Source organism: Artemia franciscana, chromosome 3 (assembly GCF_032884065.1).
Source record: "Artemia franciscana chromosome 3, ASM3288406v1, whole genome shotgun sequence".
In the NCBI taxonomy this organism is placed as follows: Eukaryota; Metazoa; Arthropoda; class Branchiopoda; order Anostraca; family Artemiidae; genus Artemia; species Artemia franciscana.
In genome coordinates, this window is record NC_088865.1 from 33,248,763 (window position 1) to 33,268,560 (window position 19,798).

At 35.5% G+C, this 19,798-nt stretch overlaps 1 protein-coding gene across 1 annotated transcript in view; it reads right to left on the reverse strand.

Annotated features, from left to right (window-relative positions):
- Positions 1 to 4,047: 4,047 nt before the first annotated feature.
- Positions 4,048 to 19,798, reverse strand: part of LOC136025190 (periodic tryptophan protein 2 homolog) — a 59,537-nt gene continuing 43,786 nt past the window's right edge. Inside the window, exons 15-18 of the mRNA XM_065700986.1 lie at positions 15,968 to 16,145; positions 11,422 to 11,565; positions 8,156 to 8,468; positions 4,048 to 4,209 (exon numbers count right to left, since the gene is read on the reverse strand). Coding sequence (XP_065557058.1) covers positions 4,077 to 4,209; positions 8,156 to 8,468; positions 11,422 to 11,565; positions 15,968 to 16,145 — 768 coding nt within the window. The 3' untranslated portion in view covers positions 4,048 to 4,076. The remainder of the gene's footprint in view (positions 4,210 to 8,155; positions 8,469 to 11,421; positions 11,566 to 15,967; positions 16,146 to 19,798) is intronic.

A 19,798-nucleotide genomic window follows, 5' to 3' on the forward strand; every position in this document is an offset into this window, starting at 1 on the left:
TTAAAGAAATTATAACAAGCAGGAGTAGACCAGAGCGTCATTTTCACTTAACTGAAAACAAAGTACATTTCAACATTTTCATCTTATATCCACAACGCTGAAGAATAAAAATTGTTGCAACTTCCAGGAATTCATAGTATTATATCATGAACAATGCGTCTACTTTCATTAGCTCTTTCCAATAATCTTTATCATTATGATGTTGTTGTTTTTTTGTTGACATTTAGACAAATAAAAATCACAACGATACGTAACATTCTTCAATTAAATACAAATAATCCTCAAACTGATTAGAGGGCTAGAAAGGCACGGGGTCACTAATCTTATTATTGAGCCTTGATTAAGCACATGATATTTTGTGTTTGTTGATCTTGGTACAAATAAAAATACCCTGCTCGATTACTAATCCTTATCAGTGATGGACAACAGTGATGAGCGGTTCCCTCCCGGTTCAATCCTGCGTTTCGCAAAGATGTATCTTCAAGTATTTACAGTTTTTTTCTTTTTTCCAATTTTCTCTTTGTCTGAATTTATTTTTATATCTGTTTCTATCTGACTCAAAACAACTTTCGTTTTGTAAATAATTTTTTGTTTTTGACTAAATTTTTTTTTAGTATTTCTTTCTAATTAGCTTTAAGAAAAGGCTCATCGTGATGAGAAGTCCCCTGAACAACAAGTAAGGCTCATTATTTTTTCGTTTCCTGTTGTAAGTACTTCTTTTTCTCAATTAAATAAAAAACAACAAGTTTTTTTTAACTGCAACTAAGGAGCAACACTAAACTTAAAACGAACAGAAATTATTCCGTGTATGAAAGGGGTTGTCCCCTCCTCAACACCTTGCTCTTTATGCTAAAGTTTGACTTTTTCTCACAACTCTACTTTTTAAAACAATAAAAAACTTTAGCATAAAGAGCGAGGCGTTGAGGAGGGGACATTTCATATACAGAATAATTTCTGTTCGTTTTCAGTTTTAATGTCGCTCTTTAATTCCAATTTAAAAAAAACTTGTTTTTTTATTTAATTTCTGAATGTTTTTGAATTAATGCATGTTTTGATTTTGGCTCACCGAACATGAATAATTAAAACGAAATTTGTAGATTAATTTTTTTTGGCTAAATGGCTTTCTCTTAGTTTTGATCGGACGATTTTGATAAAAAAAAAGGGGTGAAGGAGGAGGCCTAGTGCCCTTCAATTGTTGGTTACTTAAAAAGGCAGCTAAATTTTTTTTTACGAACGTTTTTATTAGTAATAAATATGCATAAGTTGCGAATTTCCTTACGTAACGAACTTCTATATTTGAAAATTTTTGTTACGTACGTAAGGGGGTTCGCCCCCTCGTCAATACCTCGCTCTTTACAATAAAGCTTGAATTTTGTCCCAATTCTTTAAGAATAAACCCTGAATCACAAAGGCCGTAGAATAAATAGTTGAAATTACTAAAAATACTTTAGCGCAAAGTGCGAGGTATTGCGGAGGAGACAAACTCCCTTATATACGTAATAATTTCTGTTCGTTTTAGGTTTTGATGCTGCGCCTTACTTCCAGCTCAAAAAACCTTTTTCTTTCATTTATTATCTCATTGTTTTTTTTTAAATAATGCTAGAAAATCCTAGGGCCCCTTCATGGAAATTCTCTTCCCTCATGATAAATTCCTCCATGGAAAGATCCTCCCATGTAGCCCCCTCCCTCCTCCCCTTTAACGCGAAAAAGTCCCCCTGAAAACGTCTGAACATTTTCCAATAACCATTACTATATGTAAACAATGGTCAAAGTATGTAACTTGCAACCCCTCCCCCGGGACTGGGAAGGAGGTCGTCTCGAAAAACATAATTATTAGGTTTCTCAACAGAATGACTATCTCAAAATTCTGATTCGGTGACTTTGGGGAAAATGAGCGTGGGAGGGAGCCTAGTTGTCCTCCAATATTTTTGGTCACTTAGAAAAGGCACTAAAACTTTTAATTTCCGTTAGAATGAGCCCTCTCGCGACATTCTAGGACCACTGGGTCGATACGATTACCCCTGAGAAAAAACAAATAAATAAACATGTATTCGGGATTTTACTTCTGGGAAAAATACAAAATTCCGTATTTTTGCAGATAAGAGCTTGGAACTTCGATAGTAGGGTTCTCTGATACCATGAATCTGATGGTGTGATTTAAGATTCTACGACTTTTTAGGGGGTGTTTCCCCCTATTTTCGAAAATAAGACAAATTTTCACAGCCTCGTAATTTTTGATGGGTAGACTTGATGAAACTTATATATTCAGAATCAGTATAAAAATATTTTTATATTTAATTTCTGAACGTTTTTGAATCAATGCATGTTTTGATTTTGGCTTTCCGCAGATGAATAATTAAAACGAAATTTGCATATTTATTTTTTTGGCTAAATGGCTTTCATCATAGTTTTGATGGAATGATTTTGAGAAAAAAGGAGCGGGGCAGGAGGCCTAGTTACCCTTCGATTTTTTGGTTACTTAAAAAGGCTACTAGAACTTTTAATTTTTTACGAATGTTTTTATTAGTAAACAGAATGGCTATCTCAAAATTCTGATTCGGTGACTTTGGGGAAAACTTTGACTTTTTTACGAATGTTTTTATTAGTAAAAGATATACGTAACTTACAAATTAGCTTACGTAACGAACATCTGTATTCTCATGTTTTATTACGTATATGAGGGGGGGGGGTTCATCCCCTCGTCAGTACCTCGCTCTTTACACTAAAGCTTAAATTTTGTCCCAATTTCTTAAGAATGACCCCTGAATCACAAAAGCCGTAGAACAAATAGTTGAAATTACTAAAAATACTTTAGCGTAAAGAGCGGGGTATTAGGAGGAGGTGAGCCCATCATATGCGTAATAATTTCTATTCGTTTTAAGTTTTAATGCTTCTCCTTACTTTAAGCTGAAAAAACTTTTTCATATTTATTTTTTAATTGTTTTTTTTTTAAATAATGCTAGAAAATCCTGCGCTCCCTTCATGAAAATTTTCTTCCCCCACGACAAATTCCTCCAAGAAAAATTCCCCCAACATATCTCCCTCTTCTCAACCCCCCCAGCCTAAAAATCCCACTGAAAACGTCCGTACTCTTCCAAATAACCATTACTATATGTAAGCACTGGTCAAAGTTTGTAACTTGTAGCCCCTCCCACGGGGACTGTGGGGGAGTAAGTCGCCCCCAAAGATATAGTTGTAAGGTTTTTCGACTACGGTGAATAAAATGGCTATCTCAGAATTTTGATCCGGTGACTTTGGGAAAATAATTGGTGTGGGAGGGGGCTTAGGTGCCCTCCAATTTTTTGGTCACTTAAAAAGAGCACTAGAACTTTTCATTTCCGTTAGAATGAGCCCTCTCGCAAGATTCTAGGACCACTGGGTCGATACGATCACCCCTGGGAAAAAAAACAAAAAAACAAACAAACAAGATCTGTATTCTGGCAAAAAATGCAAAATTCCACATTTTTATAGATAGGACCTTGAAACTTCTACAATAAGGTTCTCTGATACGCTGAATTTGATGGTGTGATTTTCGTTAAGATTGTATGACCTTTAGGGGGTGTTTCCCCCTATTTTCTAAAATGAGGCAAATTTTCTCAGGCTCGTAACTTTTGATGGGTAAAACTAATCTTGATGAAACTTATATATTTAAAATCAGCATTAAAATGCGATTCTTTTGATGTAACTATTGGTATCAAAATTCTATTTTTTAGAGTTTCGGTTACTATTGAGCCGGGTCGCTCCTTACTACAGTTCGTTACCACGAACTGTTTGATATACACATATACATACAATATAACGTGCTTAATCAGGGATTAAAAAATAAGATCAGTGACCCCGTGCTTTTCAAGCCCTCTAAACGGTTTGAGGCTTATTTGTATTCAATTGAAGAGTGTTATGTACTGTTGTGGTTTTTATTTGTCTAAGTGTCGACAAAACAACAACACCGTAATGATAAAGATTCCTGGAAAGAACTAATGAAAGCAGACACGTCTAAGTAACTTTTGACAGAGCCCAGTAAAGCTAAATCTCAGGTTAAGGTTAAACCAATGGAATTCGGAGTATTATTAAAAATTCTATAAAATTTCCATTTCATTATCACTTGCTTCTTCGCTGGACATTTCTTCTTCCACAATATTCTTTGATCTGCTGCTCTTCAAGCGGCTCAAATTCAGCAGATATTGCATTGTGAAGCGATTAAAATCACATCTAGAAAAGGAAACATAAGTTTTCAGCATTCAAAAGGCTTGAATTGGAATAACCTAGCTTCACTTGGTGAAAAGAAAGACAATTTCTTTTAATCTTTTTTACAAAACATCTTTCATTTCAATTTATTCGCCAAAGAAAGTAAATACATTAGGGTCACATTACATTAGGGCATTGGACATCTGGGTATTTCTGACGTCGTTCATATGAAAAGTGTTTTTGCAAAATTAATCAAGGCTCTCGAAGAATTTTCTCAAAGTGATGACAACTGGCGGTTCTAGGTCTGGGTAGAGAAGGGAGGCATCTACCACTCCAAAGTTTTGATGACATCTGATATTATATACCTTTTATTTTATATTCTTCCACTCCCATGTGGAAATTGCATTGATGTAATTTACATAGATTCAACTCTGTTGTTTCAAGGCGCAAATTAGTAAACTTAAAGCAAAGGTGTCAAGGAATCTCAGTTGTTTGCATAGATCAAGGTTTCCGTTTGAAATCATGAGAACTTATATGTTTCATGAATGTTATTTTCAATATTGTCTTGGATGCGTCTGGATATTTTCTTCCCGTTCACATTTACGAGGTCTCCAAATTGCTCAAAATAAATCAATAAGAATCCTGGACCATTTTTTAACACACCCTAGGAAGACAGAAAAATTATCTAAAACTAAAACATCTTTTTTGCTTCTGAGTCTTCTTGATTTACAATAACTTTTTCACCTTAATTTGGACACTGTTAAAATCCATGTTTAATTTGGACGATTTTTAAAAATCCAACGTAAAGATCCTTTTTTAATAGTATGATTTTGGTTTAAAATAGGCATAGCCATTTACCAAGAGCTAGGAACAAGTTTATTTTCTCGTTTGTTAAAAATGAGAGATCAAGACTACGTTTAAGATACCAACCTCCCTAGATTGCAAATAAACATAAAATATTTGATTAGTAAATGAATTACCATCACTCTATATACACAAAAAGTGAACCGCTCTATACATAAAATATACCATCACCCTATACACACATAAAAAGAAATCTAAAGAGATTGTTCTTTCTGCCTACAGTAGTAGGGATTGAATATATTATTGATTTTTTTTTTGTTTATTTTGTAAATACCATCCCATACTCCGTGACTCGATCTTTTTTTTTCTCTCTGTGCTCCGTGTAAGTTATTGAAGCGTTATTTCTTTTTCTCATTTTCTTTATTATCAAAGAAGACATAACGAGTTGCCTCTCTGTCTCTTTTGCACAAAACTTAGGCATAGCGTTTTTGTTCAATCGAGTCCAATTCAAGTTCAAGTATGGTGTACCTTCCCCCTCCAGAATATGAGACCTAAAACCGCTACTGGTCACAACCAATCTAAAAAAAATTCGAAAAACAAGCAATTATCTTATTACAAACAGCTTTATTAAAAGAACAATAGTTACCGGGCGGAGCTTGGTCCCCTGGTATACAAATTATTATTGTAATTTTTCTGCCACAGTACTGCCTTATGCAAGTAGTTTTTCAGCCTTATGGAAGCTATGGTGGTAAAAGTTAAAGTTAGGTTAGTTTATCTTAGCTTGTGAAATTAGGTTGTTAACTGTGAATCAAACAAAAATCATAGGCAGCGCAATAGCGCTGTCTAAGTGAAGATACAGAATAAGTCAAAGTATTAACACAGATTTTGTAACATTATATTATGACATATTCCTCACATTTAAATAGTAACCGTACTTCAAATTTGAAAGTACCAGAAAATAAAGTTAAAACATTAACTTGTCCGTTGGGCCTTCCTTGACGAAGAATATCTAGTAAACTGAACAATTCTGGCATCATTGCGGCAAAAACCTTAAATTAATTAAAAATTGCCAGGGATGTCAATTCAAAGGTAAAATTGACTACTGAAGTTTGAAAATTACCTTCCCTTTGGTATCTTTGAAAAAAAAAATTCTATAAAAATTACACAGAAGTTTTTCTTACATAAATCAGAGTACGGGGGGTATACATTTCCGGAGGAGGGTTTCACTGAATATCGTTTATATGTCTATAGTTCCTTTCACAAGCAAAGCTCGGCCTCCTAGTGCTGCATGATAAACTGATAACAATAGAAAAGAGAATGGGTTAGTACCGCTAACCATGTGCACAAAATTTCTAAATTGTGTGAAAAATATACATATTTTGTTTAAATTCACTTTATTCTATTCTCAGACGACATTTCGTACAGCATGCTGATGCAGAGATAAATGTCCCAAAAGTAGCGGTGGATACTTTTTGTAGCAGCAAATGCGACAAATTTCAGTCATAATTTTTAGCACATTTATGTCTATTCTTTTTTTGGAGCTTATTAAAAGAAATATTTAAAAAAGCGAAAATAGCAAGAAGTCAGCATGGTATCAAACAGTTCGTGGTAACCGAACTGTAGTAAGGAGCGACCCGGCTCAATAGTAAACGAAACTCTAAAAAACGGAATTTTGATACTAATAGATACACCAAAAGAATCAGATTTTTTACTGTTTACTGTTTTATAAAGTAGAATTGAGAGAAAGAGTCAAACTTTAGCGTAAAGAGCGGAACGTTGAGGAGGGGAAAGCCCCTTTCATACACGGAGTAATTTCTGTTCGTTTTGAGTTTTAATGTCGCTCCTTGAATTTCAGTTAAAAAACTTTTTTTTTATTGAATCATACATAGAAACAGTTCTATATTTATGGGTTAATATTTGAATCTGGAACGTAAGGAATAGGAATCTGGAACGTTATCAGCGTTTATTAGGCGATCCAATTGTAAATAAGAGGATTTGGAGCTAAATTGGAGTTTTGATTTAAATATTGGAAGTATAATATTTCAACAATTTAATGATTCTTGGAGCCAATTCCTGCTACCAAATTCTATGACCAAATTACAACAAATTTGACCTATCTAGCTATAGTACGAACGTCATAATAAAAACCACTAAGTCTTATTATAAGAATGCCATTATAATCAGCACTAAGTCTAAGAAAAATTGTCTGTTCAAAGTAAAGAGCAAATGTCCTATTCTGACAAGTAAATTTCAATATTTAAAGCCATCGTCTTCCCATGAGAAGATTTCCTTTCAGTGAAAGCAAATACTCAATTCTCATTCCCAAGCCTATTCCACCAAAACTAAAAGGAATACAGGAAAGTTTTTTTTACAGTCTTTACACCTTTCATATGATACTATTCTATATGCAAAGAGAATTATTTCTTTTTTTTATTTAGTTTTTTAGCATGGAAATTTACCTATTTATAATTTTCTACCCTTGTTTAATTTTGAATACAAGATTTAATTAAATTTTCACTTGAAATGTTACAGCAGCATGACCTATTAAAAAAATGGAGTGTATCTGTCGTTTCTATTTTGTCTTGCTGAAGTCTTTACATAAATTTAACAATAATCACTGACTGATTATTTACATAACTCTTTATAAAAAGGGACTGAAGTTTTGGTAGCCAATCCCTTTTCCACTTAACAGGAAAATAGTGAACAGACGGCAAACAATGTTTTTTTTTATTTTTTAAAGTTAGAAAGCTCTTAAGAAAATGGGGAAAGTCTGACAATTGTTAATAAGAAAAGAATCATTGTTAGACACACTAATTAAGTCGAGGGATATCAGCGAATAAAACACCACCCCCCCCCCCCCCCCGCCCGAAAAAAGTCTCGGATACATCCTTGCCAATTTCGCCCATTATTTAAAAATACTAAAGGGAATCTGGCCATAACTGACCCTTGGCTATTCAAAGAACATTGAATCGGTTTAATTATTGTTTCTTGATGCTGGGCAAGTATAGAAGCGTAAACCCTGATCCAATAATACGTTCACTTTAGCACCAACAGAAAAAAAACAGGTCTTCCCCTTTTAAATATGTTCTTCTAATATCAGAATTATCTCACTTTTTAAGTTAAATTTTCGTACCATGAAAATCACTTTCTAATATACTTTACTTACATTTTACTAATATCATCGGCCCGTTTAGATAATACCTTCTGTAGATCTCTTAAAACAGCCATCATTTTCATCGTAGGGGGACGCCAACCGGGTCGAATCTTCTCACCATGATGTCTTAAACATTCATTCAGCCATATCACCGAGAATTCCAAGTGAGTTGACGATTCTAGATGACTGGCAATGAATGCTAATAACTTTTCTACATAGTTTATTGGCATATTTTCAGCTATTACACTAGCCGAGTTGATTGGAATTTTCTCATAAACCTCACAAATTAGCTGAGGATCATTCAGTCGTATACTCATCATGAGTGCTGTAAAAATGGTTAGATAATATTTAGAAAGGGGACAGTTATAAAATTAGCACTTAAGCCCTAGAATTCAGGGCCTAGAATACAGTAGCGCCAATTTATGAAAATATTGGGTGGGGGGATTTTTTTCAAATCTAGGAGGTAATATCGTTTTTGTTTTTCGTTGTTTTTTTTTTCAATGAAAATAGGGTAGTAAAAAGGGTATATTTCAATAATATACCGAAACGTGTATTTCTCAATAAATATACCAAAACGTGTATTTCTTGAATTTTAGAGAGGAGGAGAGGAAATTGAAACAATTTTTGTGTTTTCATCGAAAAAAAGAAATAGAAAAACAACAAAATTCGATTTTGAAAAATATATTTTTGACACCCCCCCCCCCTATTTCCATGAATTGACGATACTGCACCCAAGACTTAGGCAAGATGTTTCTTTCCGTTACAAAAACTACCTAGAACTTTTTTAAAGGTATTTTTTTTTGCTATTGGAAATTTGATCTACTCACTCAAGATGTACGATTAGATATCACTTAAATGTCCGACATGGCTACGTTAAGATCGGCAGTTCTTATTCATAGTTTTTAAACGGTTTTTCAACATATTCTGCGGGATTATTCTTAATTTCATGACATTTTTCTGATCTGGCAATAAATAAAACAATCAAATTAATGGGCAATGACGATCCTCAATCGTTCATTAAAAATATGAAGAGCCACCAGGTCACTCCTCATGTGAACTTTGAACAAACAGAGGAAACAGGAACAGCATACAAAGTTCAACAGACACAAAGGATAAACTCCTTGTAAATGATTGACTAGTGGCATGTCATACTCTAAATTTTTAGCTCCCTGGCACCATTAACTTTTGTCATTAGAAAAGGTGCAAAAATTAGACATTTTCTTTTATGCGATGATGATTTAGAGGTAATTGAACATTGAATGCTCAAAGGTACTAATAAAAATTGATTGGCTGTTGCTGCCTAAAAGAAGTTCAACATAACCCAAGAAAATATTCTCCTTGTACCATCAAGTCCAATTCCTAAGATTTACATGATAAGGGCAGGGGTGTATCTCCTGACGGGAAGGGGGAGGCATCCAGGTCTAAACCCCTAGCTACCGAGATGTTTCTCCGACTCATAAAATTGTTATAACATTCAGTTAAAAAGACCCTTTTCTTAAAAACCTAAAAACAAATTCTCCAGCTCGTAAACCGGTCTTAAAATTTGAGGTAAAAAACCTTTAGACCACTCCCCAAACATAAATTTCTTGGTAAAAAAAGGAGTCCTGGATACTACCCTTCATTAAGGGTTTTAGTCTTCCTACGAGAACATGTGATTTCACGTCAGTAGAAGTTTACCTTGGTTGGCATGATAAGTGAATATTAACAAGAAGAAAAAAATAGTTGATAACTCGAACAAAACCATTCAAGAAAATTATTATTATATCAGGATCCGCCAATGTGTCAAAAAGCGCAAAAAATATTTGAGACTTTAATTGTTACTTGCCGATGCAGTAGGAGGTATAATGGACTCCACATATAACTTTGATTCATAATACTTTCGGTGAGAAAAACAAGCATAAGAAATTCAATTTAGGATAATTTAAGCAAAGAGTTTACTCAAATATATAAGTAGTTTAGACAAAGCAAAAAAGTGGTTTCAGTGAACTTGAGTAAAGAGTTCAAGTTGAAATTTGGGTAAATGACCTTATTCAGGAATTATTGAAATGACTTATTTCACTAAAATTCGTCAAATTTTAATACCCATTCATGTCGAATGCGAGCCCTTGAAATATTCAACATTTTTCTTTTATTGGTCAAGTATGGTTGTGAAGCGTGGGCGCTCAAAAGAACAGAGGAGTATTTATCTGATCTTTTCCAGAGAAAATGCCTACGGATTGTTTTAGGTACCGGACTGACTGACCGCATCCCAAACAATAACAATAATCCCGCTTTCTATGGCTAAATTGAGCGAGGCGCTGAGATGGCTAGAACCGTTCCGCGGATGGAGGATGATAGATTGCAAAAGATCATATTTGTCAGCCAACCGTCTAGAGCCAAATGGAAAGCAGGTCAAACCCGAATGGTGTGGTAGAATGTCGGTAGGAAAGATTTACAGGAAAAAGGAATTTCTTGAGAGGGTACAAAGAGGGAGGCTTTGAAACGACTGGGATGGAAGAGGAGCATACGTAGCTGTGTTGGCCTCAGGCAGATTGGTGCTGCAGTGAGTAGCCAGTAGTAGTAGTCTCTTCTGGTACAATTTTGGCAGGTTTTGTTGGATTCATTTTTTCTGGTCCTATTTGCATATTGGCCAATGACTAATGCCTAAGCCACATTATAGTCTCATTAGTCGATAAAAAAGCCAAAATTTATTAACGATATTTTTTTTTAAGTTTAAAGTAACACTCATATGGCAACTGCAGAAAATAAAAATGGCAAAAAATTAGTTTGAAAACGTTGTGTCAACGTCATTTTGCTCCCAGCGTTCACCTCCTAATATTATGTCTTAGAACTTTTGCTAGATTCATCCAACGTTAAGCAAAACCCCTGCTTCAACCTTACATGTTTTCTGGTTTCCAGAAATTGTGCCTTAAACCATAACTCTCGTAGGCCAACCGCAAATTTATGCTTGAAAGTTGAACACAGCTGAACCAGAGAAGTATCGAACGGCACACATAACTGGTGCTGTCGTCGTATGTAATTTTGATCTTAGAGACAAGGGTGACAATAATGAGACCCGAGCATAAGATTTGTACAAAACAAGGCAAAATAAAACGTTTTCTTAGTCCTATCACACAAGAGAAGAAAATTTGAAACTCCATACCAAAGAGATGTAGGCAAGAGTTTACCTTGATGTGGCAACAGGGTGACGGAGTTAACCAAAACAAAAAACACCACAAATAGGAAAGATATGCGGCCAATACAAGACATCTCAATAAAATTGATAAAGTATGAATTACCTGCGGAATATTCCTTTTCCCTTAAATTTGTTCGAATGGTTTGCGGTGTGATATTTTCTGTTAATGCAAAAGGGTCAAATAGGCTAGTGCTGTCCAAAGAATAAATGAGAAGACCTTCTGTCGTACATGCTCCAAAACTTCTTCCTGCGAGACAAAGTTAGGGAAGGTTATAAGTAAAAGATTATGATTATATTTGTAAAATAAAATATATATTCACATCCAGCCTTGCTTCTTCGGACGTAGCTAATGGCACGACACTGTCTCTTTCATAAGTGAGAAATAGAAGATTCCGATTTGAAACAATAAATAATAATTTAGTGTTGACGTATTATCATGGGGAGGGGGGAGATATCTTGCCCCCTCCCCCAGAATAAAAAAATCATAAAACATATTCCAAAAACACGAGCACCTACCTGAACACAGATTTTATTTAAAATTTTAAAAAAGATTGACACGTCCGGTAACACATTTACCAGAATACAAGGTAAAATATTCTTTTTTAAATGTGTTTTAGCCAAAAGAAGGAAAAAAAACAGGGCATTTCCCATGACACACTTTTTATTGCCCCAGTCCATTTATACAAAAATGCACAACAATACAGATTGAATCTAACGAAATACGCCCTAAAGGATAAAGATGCTCCAGAGTTATTGACGGTGCACAGGGAATCGTATCGACGTTACAGCTGCAGGGTCAGAGAGGAAGCAAACCTATTACCCAACCGCGCCGCATCTGGAATCAAACCAAAATTAGAAGGGCGTGTACTCATTAGTTTACACTGAAAATATATTTGAGAACGGAAAATTTAAACTTTTTTTCGAATTTCTTGAACTAAAGCTTAAATTCTTTTTTTTAACTTAAAGGATTTTCGAATTAATTCATATGCATGTATAGCCTGAACAGTTAGAACAGTTAGAACCTTTTCAACTTGATATTCAAGTTTGCAGAGTCAAATTCAATTGACTTTTAAATACTTCGAAACCCCAAAGTCACGGGCCTGCAACTCAACCCCACACCCCTGGTTTCGATGCATATCTACGCGGAGATGTGTGCAGACCAGGATTTACTAATAGGCCCACTAGGCCCGGACCTAGGGGGCACAAAATCCCAAGGGGCGCAATAAATCATTGCTGAGTGCCTTTTTTCTTAACAAAACTTGACTGATGTAACTTATCGTCAAAGTGCCAGGTGCACTTTGCCGCCGCAAGTGATTTTAAAACAACACAGGAATTCCGAGGCCACTTAGAAACTGTCAGATGTCTCCCAAATATGGCAGCTGAGAGTTCGGCATCACCTCTCTCTTTCATTAAGTTTGTTCCGTTCAGTTGCGTTCTGTTCAGTGCTTCCACTATCCCCGAATTTTTGGGGGGATTTCCCCGAAAATCTCGCAATAACGCTAGGGCCTAGAAGCGTCAAAGATACGGCCCTAGGTGTGTGGCGCAAAAGCTGAAAGGTCTTCATATTCCTATTCTCTACAGTGATCCTGGGGTTTTACTAGTTGTAAAAAATTCCTTCCTTTCGTTATATTAAGAATTTATTATTAGTTGCTATCATACATTGTTGCAGTCACACATAAAGTTCGTATCTGACACTTTTAATCTTCGGTAGTATTTAGCAATAACCTGTTTGCTATGCTGCTCTTAAAGGGAGGAGGCTTTAATACCACTTTGGTCATACAGACCTACACTATTCTGCTCGTTTTCCCTTTGAGAATTTTTCCTCCTAATTGAGTTCCTTTTCTTGCTTATGGAAAAGATTTTGGATACCCCAATGCTGGAATAGGATCACTAGATTATATGCCAAATATGTCAAATGTAACCTTTAGCTTAGAGCGAAAATCGTAACGAAGAAAAAGAGAGTCAAGAATTAAATAATAAAAAGACTGAGGATGGTATTATACATATCATGTAGTTGGAACTAATTTGCGTGATGGCACAGAGGAGTTAATAACTTTTTAGCTGATTGAGCTCATGGTAAGAAATTAGAGCAGCTAAATGAGGTATCACTTTCCTCACTGAGCTTCAAGATTCACTACTATACCATACCTTTGGATTGGCGGCAAATCACCACCGGTGGGCTTTTTTTTTATAATGGCAATTCCAAAACTTGATCAGCGACGTGCCAGGCTAAACAGTGATATGGTAAGCTAATCGGCTTGCAAGTGGAATATTTTTTCAAAGGAAATCGTAACAGCGAAAAAAAGAATTTGTTTTCCTTATTAACTTCAAAATACTATCTACCTCAGAGTAGAATTAACAGTAAAAGTAAATGCAAATACAGATAAAGTCAGAATACAGACTGTATTTTTTTTTTCTTTATTCTTAATTCTATACTGAAGATAATTAAGCGGAGCCCTTTGCTGAAATATTTATATTGTATTCTTCCTTTTTTCACTGCCTCCGGATACTCTCATGTTTTTTTTTTCTGCTTTTTTATCATGATTAGCAAGTCTGGTCTAAGAAATTACTTTAGGCGTAACAGTGATGATCTATAAAGGAGAATTTTAAGGATAAATGGAATTTTTTAAGTTAACTATTGTTTCTAAGAGAAGGTAATTCTAAAGCAGCAAATCTTATTCTAATTGACTATCAAATATCAGACATTCGTCAATTTGCTATTAGTGCATTCCAAAAAATTTCAGTTTAGCACACTTTTTAAGAAGTCTTGATGAAAAAGAAAATATTCCAGAAATACTGAGCTGTTATGAACAAAATTACTTTTGTTTCGCGCTTGTTTAGTCTCTTGAAATTACCCTTATTATGTATGTATGTATGCATGTATTTATAACCCACCATACAAAATAATGGAGTGATGGAGTAAGTTGAAAAGAAAGAGAAAACAACATATCGTAACTATATTCTAAAATACAAACAAAAACAATTCCACGTTAAAAAACAACATTTTGCCATTCGTGGCCGGTTTGCTTATTGCACATGTGTACATTCAGCTCAGCTAACGTAGCACACGGGTCAGATAAGCCATATTTTTTATTTTTTCATCAAACAGTTGATGCGGGTCCACGGAGGAACTCGCAAAAGAAACTTAGCAAATTTGAAGAAAACGCGCTTCATCCTAAGATGGTCATATTCACTAAATATAGGGTTAAATGGTACTAAATACAGAATATGTGGCAGGACGACACTATTGTAAATCTTCGCAAAATGGGCTCTGTTCAGATGAAACTGAGAACTAACAATTGCACGACAGATTTTAGTTTCCATACTTTCTAGCATCAATAGCCTAGTTTTCTTCAGATATTTTCCAATAGGAGGGCCAAGATAATTCAACTTAACACAAGGCTTTCCTTCTCTACGATTCAGATCTATAGATATATCATCTGATCTAGTCATATCTAATTCATTAAAAATCAAAACATCACATTTTTCAGCATTTAGGGAAAGCCAAATATCACTGTAGTTTTTAGACATTTCTAAAAGCATTTTTCGAGCCCGTTGGTAGTCCTACTAATATTGAAAACGTCGTCTGCCTAACATAATATCGACAAATCAGTAACTTTATATATACAGCACCAAGAAAGTTGGCACTGAGCTGGAAGTGTTGCATTATTATAAACCGTGGGAAAAGTGACCGCACCCTGCTTAACCCCGATATGAATTGGTATATACCCATCAGTCACCAAATTGCTTCCAGGTATACGTATTTTTGCTGTCATATGGCGGTACATGTACAGAAGAGGTCTAACTAAGTATAGCGATACACCAAGGATCAAAAGCTCATTCATTGCTTGGGGATTCAACAACGAATCGAATGCTTTACTAATATCGTATCTTCCAAGTGCTAGAGAACCACCGGATTTATCTGTATCGATCAACAAATTGCACAGACATTTTAGAGCATGGAAGCAGCCAAGCTTAGGCTGGAAACCAAACTGGTGAGGAGGCATATAATAGAGAGAACGTAGGTTATTAACTCAAAAACCTTAGAAAAAACGCTTGAAACAGTTATAGGTCGATGCAATGAAGATTCAGACGGGTCCTTCAATTATTAACTGTAACTATTCCTATCACTTATTTTTCTAATTATTTGGATCTTCCCTCAAATTCTCTGAGAATAGGCAAAAGCTTTTGTCCAAGCCTATTTGTCAAGGATAATAAGTTAGGGTTAGCTTAGTAAATACAAAGGGCGCCAAATCGTAGTTTCAGTTGCGGGGTATTTCTACGGCGACAGATTGAAAACCACCCCCCTTTCGGCTGCTGGATTCGAACCCTGGACCCCGTATTGCCAAGCAGAGCAACAAATCCACTTTAACACCAAAGGGTTGTGCTGAGTATAGACTACTTTAAGGAAAATGTATACAAATATGTCGGTTATTCTTGGCAAGTGGTTCTATCAGTTTCATGTATCATTTTTCTCGCTCATGTAAAGCGAGCAAAAAAGGAAGGAGAGGGATTACAACTAACATTTCTGTATGCTTTTCATAATTAAGTTTATGATACAGCTCGGCATCGCTAGACGATGTTGGTTTTAATTTCAGACATAAGCTTTAGTTTCTTTTTCCTCAATTTCTCATACTCTATTGTTTTACCTGTTGGAGAAAACCGAACACATTGAACTCTGACTTCTGGTTTAAGTTTCCTCACTGCCATATCTCCTTTCCTTACACCTGGGAGACTAATATTGCGAATTTCATCATCGTCTTCCATTCGGGCCTCGATTAACGCCATAGGACCAAAATCAGTCATAGATTTCTTGCTCACAAAGTCCTAAAATAATACAAACGGATACGACAAGGACTAAGAGGACATCTTGAAAATTTGCCCAACAAAAGTACGCATGTTAAAACTTGGTAGCTGAAAAGTCTAGTTCAGTCTCCTATTTGAGGCATAAAAAAGTAAACACCTAGTTAAGTACACTATTTTTTAAGCGTCAAGAAACTAAATTATTCTATTCAGAATAGCAGAACCCTGAGCCCTATTGCTATAGTTTGGTTTAAGGCCTTAACAGACAGGTAAAAAAACACAGATCCAGAACTGATATGTTTTAGTTTATTTGGTCTTTTTTTTAACTAGTACATAAGTGAAGAATGCAAATTTTAAGTGGCTATTCACATTTCGAGGGGGGTAACTAGAATCACCACATGGGGACAGATCTGAAGGAGTTCCGTTGTTGTCGCTTCTTTGACTTAGTGGGGACGACAGTCTCTTTTGTCTAACCGTAAGCCGTAACAGTTTTCACACCGAAACATTTTGGACAGCCCTCTTTAGACCATATCCAAGACACCCATAAGCTCGCCCAGCAAGTGTTAACTCTATCTGTTGTTGAGATACCAGAAGTATGAATTAAAGGTTTGTATACTATGAGTCGTACATTTACTAGAATTTTTTTCTATTATCTATTATTACGCTAGGAATAAGAAAAAAAAGCATGGTCAGGTCAAACTTAAACAAGATCAGAATAAGATAATGATTTATATGCGATAAAAAAAATTGATCCAGTATATGCGGCAGAACTCTGGGTGAAAAAGATGGATATGAATTCTCTCTAGCGGGACTCCGCCTTCCCCTTTGTTTTATTTTTATTAATTTCTAATAATTGTGATTAATCGAAGTGTTTCAAATAGTAGACAGTTGTATCTCAAGGTACCCAACCCTTGTTACAGTTTCTATAGCCCCTCATATCTATTATATTTGGTCTTAAACGCCTAATACCCATAGTCAGTGTTAGTTGGTTCTTCACAAGCACCTTTGTTGTACCGAAATCCTGATTGAACTTCTCAAACTTTATACATTGTCTTTCTGATCTAACTTCTCACAACCGTTTTCCAGAAAGCCTTAAGGAAGCATTAGAAAAAAAATTTCTATTATTTATTAATTACTCATGTAATAGTTACCATTAAACAGTCCTAAGAAGTCCACCGTGAAAAAAAGTGTCTATATACACAATTACCAATATTACCGATATAAATTAAATACAAAAATCACAGTCACATAATCAGCCAATACAGAAAAAAAGCAGACTTAAATTACCAAGAACAGTGGAAATGAAAACTGAATGTGGAAACTTGCACAACCGTATACGTCTAGAAAAATGAGGAAGAATTGGAATTTGATTTTTGATCAAAAAGACCTTCATTGAAAAGTTCTGCAGTTTTTTGGTATTAGCGAGAGCCGATATATATATATATATATATATATATATATATATATATATATATATATATATATATATATATATATATATATATATATATATATATATATAAATAAGTTGTCTGTGGATGTGTGGGTCTGTATGTCGGGTGACGTCATGTTTGTGTGTTGACTGACGTCATGAAGTTAGTTGTCGTCATTTTTGTTATGACGGTGACGTCATTAATGATATTTAAGACATGCGTTCACGTAGAAATCTATTAATGTTTAACTGTAAAATGACTGATGAACTTACAATGGCAACAGCCGAGGAAGATGCTCAAAGAGTCTATGCCAAAAAACTTGCTGCTGACAGAGAAAGTAAGAAAAGAAAGCGTGCCGAGGAATCAAAAGAACAGCAAGGAAACAGGCTTGAGGCTGATAGAGAAAGTAAGAAAAGAAAGCGTGCCGAGGAATCAAAAGAACAGCAAGGAAACAGGCTTGAGGCTGATAGAGAAAGAAACAACAGAAAGCGTGCTGAAGAACTACCAGAGCAACGCGAAACCAGACTTGCTGCTAAAAGAGAAAGTGAAAAAAGAAGGCGTGCCGAGGAACTACCAGAGCAACATGAAACCAGACTTTCTGCTAAAAGAGAAAGTGAAAAAAGAAGGCATGCCGAGGAACTACCAGAGCAACATGAAACCAGACTAGCTGCTAAAAGAGAAAGTGAAAAAAGAAGGCGTGCCGAGGAATCACAAGAACAGCAAGAAATCAGGCTTGCTGCTGATAGAGAAAGTAAGAAAAGAAAGCGTGCCGAGGAATCAGAGCAACCTGAAAGTTATCGCCTGGCATTCAGGTACAGCCCAGTCGATGATTATAGCTTGAGTAGATGTGTTCAAATCGGGACTAAGTCTAAAATTTGTCCCTGTTGCAAGGCCTTGAAATTCAATGGTGAAACAATGGGAATGTGTTGCGCCTCAGGAAAAGTTTAACTTCCTCTATTGGCTGCACCACCAGAGCCATTGAAGACTTTCCTTACTGGAACTACGTCAGAATCTAAGCGTTTTTTGTCACAAATCAGAAAATATAACTCATGTTTCCAAATGACGTCGTTTGGAGCCCAAATCGAAAATCCAGATCAATTTATGTCTACTTTCAAAGTAAAAGGGCAAATTTATCATAGAGCAGGGTCCCTTCTACCATTCTCAGGCGAGAATCATAAATTTTTACAATTGTACTTCATCAGTGATAGAAATTCTGAATTGAATGCACGTTGCGAAATTTCTCCCAACGTTGAAAGGACAATCGTTTTCCAATTGCAACATCTTTTCCACGAAAATAATAATTTAGTGCGTCTGTTCAAAACAGCCATCGATTTGATGCCTACTGATACGCATAAAATTGTTATTTCCGCTGACAAAACGCCTCCTGGCCAACATGTGCGTAGATACAATGCTCCAACTATCGACGAAGTGGCAATCGTTATGGTCGGTGATCAGTTTTTACATCGAGATATTATTCTTCATAAGCGAAACGCTCAGTTGTTAAAAATTGCTGAAACTCATTGATGCTACGATGCCCTACAATATCCTATCATTTTTTGGGATGGAGCCGACGGCTATCACTTTAATATTAAATTGATGAATCCAGCTACTAACAAAGAAATGAATCAGAAATGCAGTGCAATGCATTATTATTCCTATAGACTAATGATTCGGCAGGATGAAGAAAATTATATTTTAAAATGCCGTCAATTGTTTCACCAATTCGTCGTTGATATGTATGCTAAAATTTAACCGGAACGTTTGCTATATATCCGCCTGAATCAGACCAAGCTCCGCTCTGAACAATACATTCATTTGCGAGATGCAGTTATAAATGACGGTAATACCACAAACGTTGAAAGATTAACAATTTTACCTTCGTCATATGCTGGCAGTCCCCGTCATATGCATGAATATGCTCAAGATGCTATTGCGTATGTTCGTCTCTATGGTCATCCAGATTTATTTATTATATTTACATGTAATCAATCTTGGGACGAGATACTGCAGCATTTACTTCAAGGACAATCGGCGGTTCATAGACATGACATTACGGCCCGTGTCTTCCGGCAAAAGTTGAAATCATTGATAAACTACGTAGTAAACTTTGAAGTGTTTGGGTCAGTGCGATGCTGGATGTACTCAGTGGAATGGCAAAAACGAGGTTTGCCACACGCACATATACTAATCTGGCTACATAAAAAAAATTACTTTGGCTTGCAGCCCGAAATCAAAGATATCGAC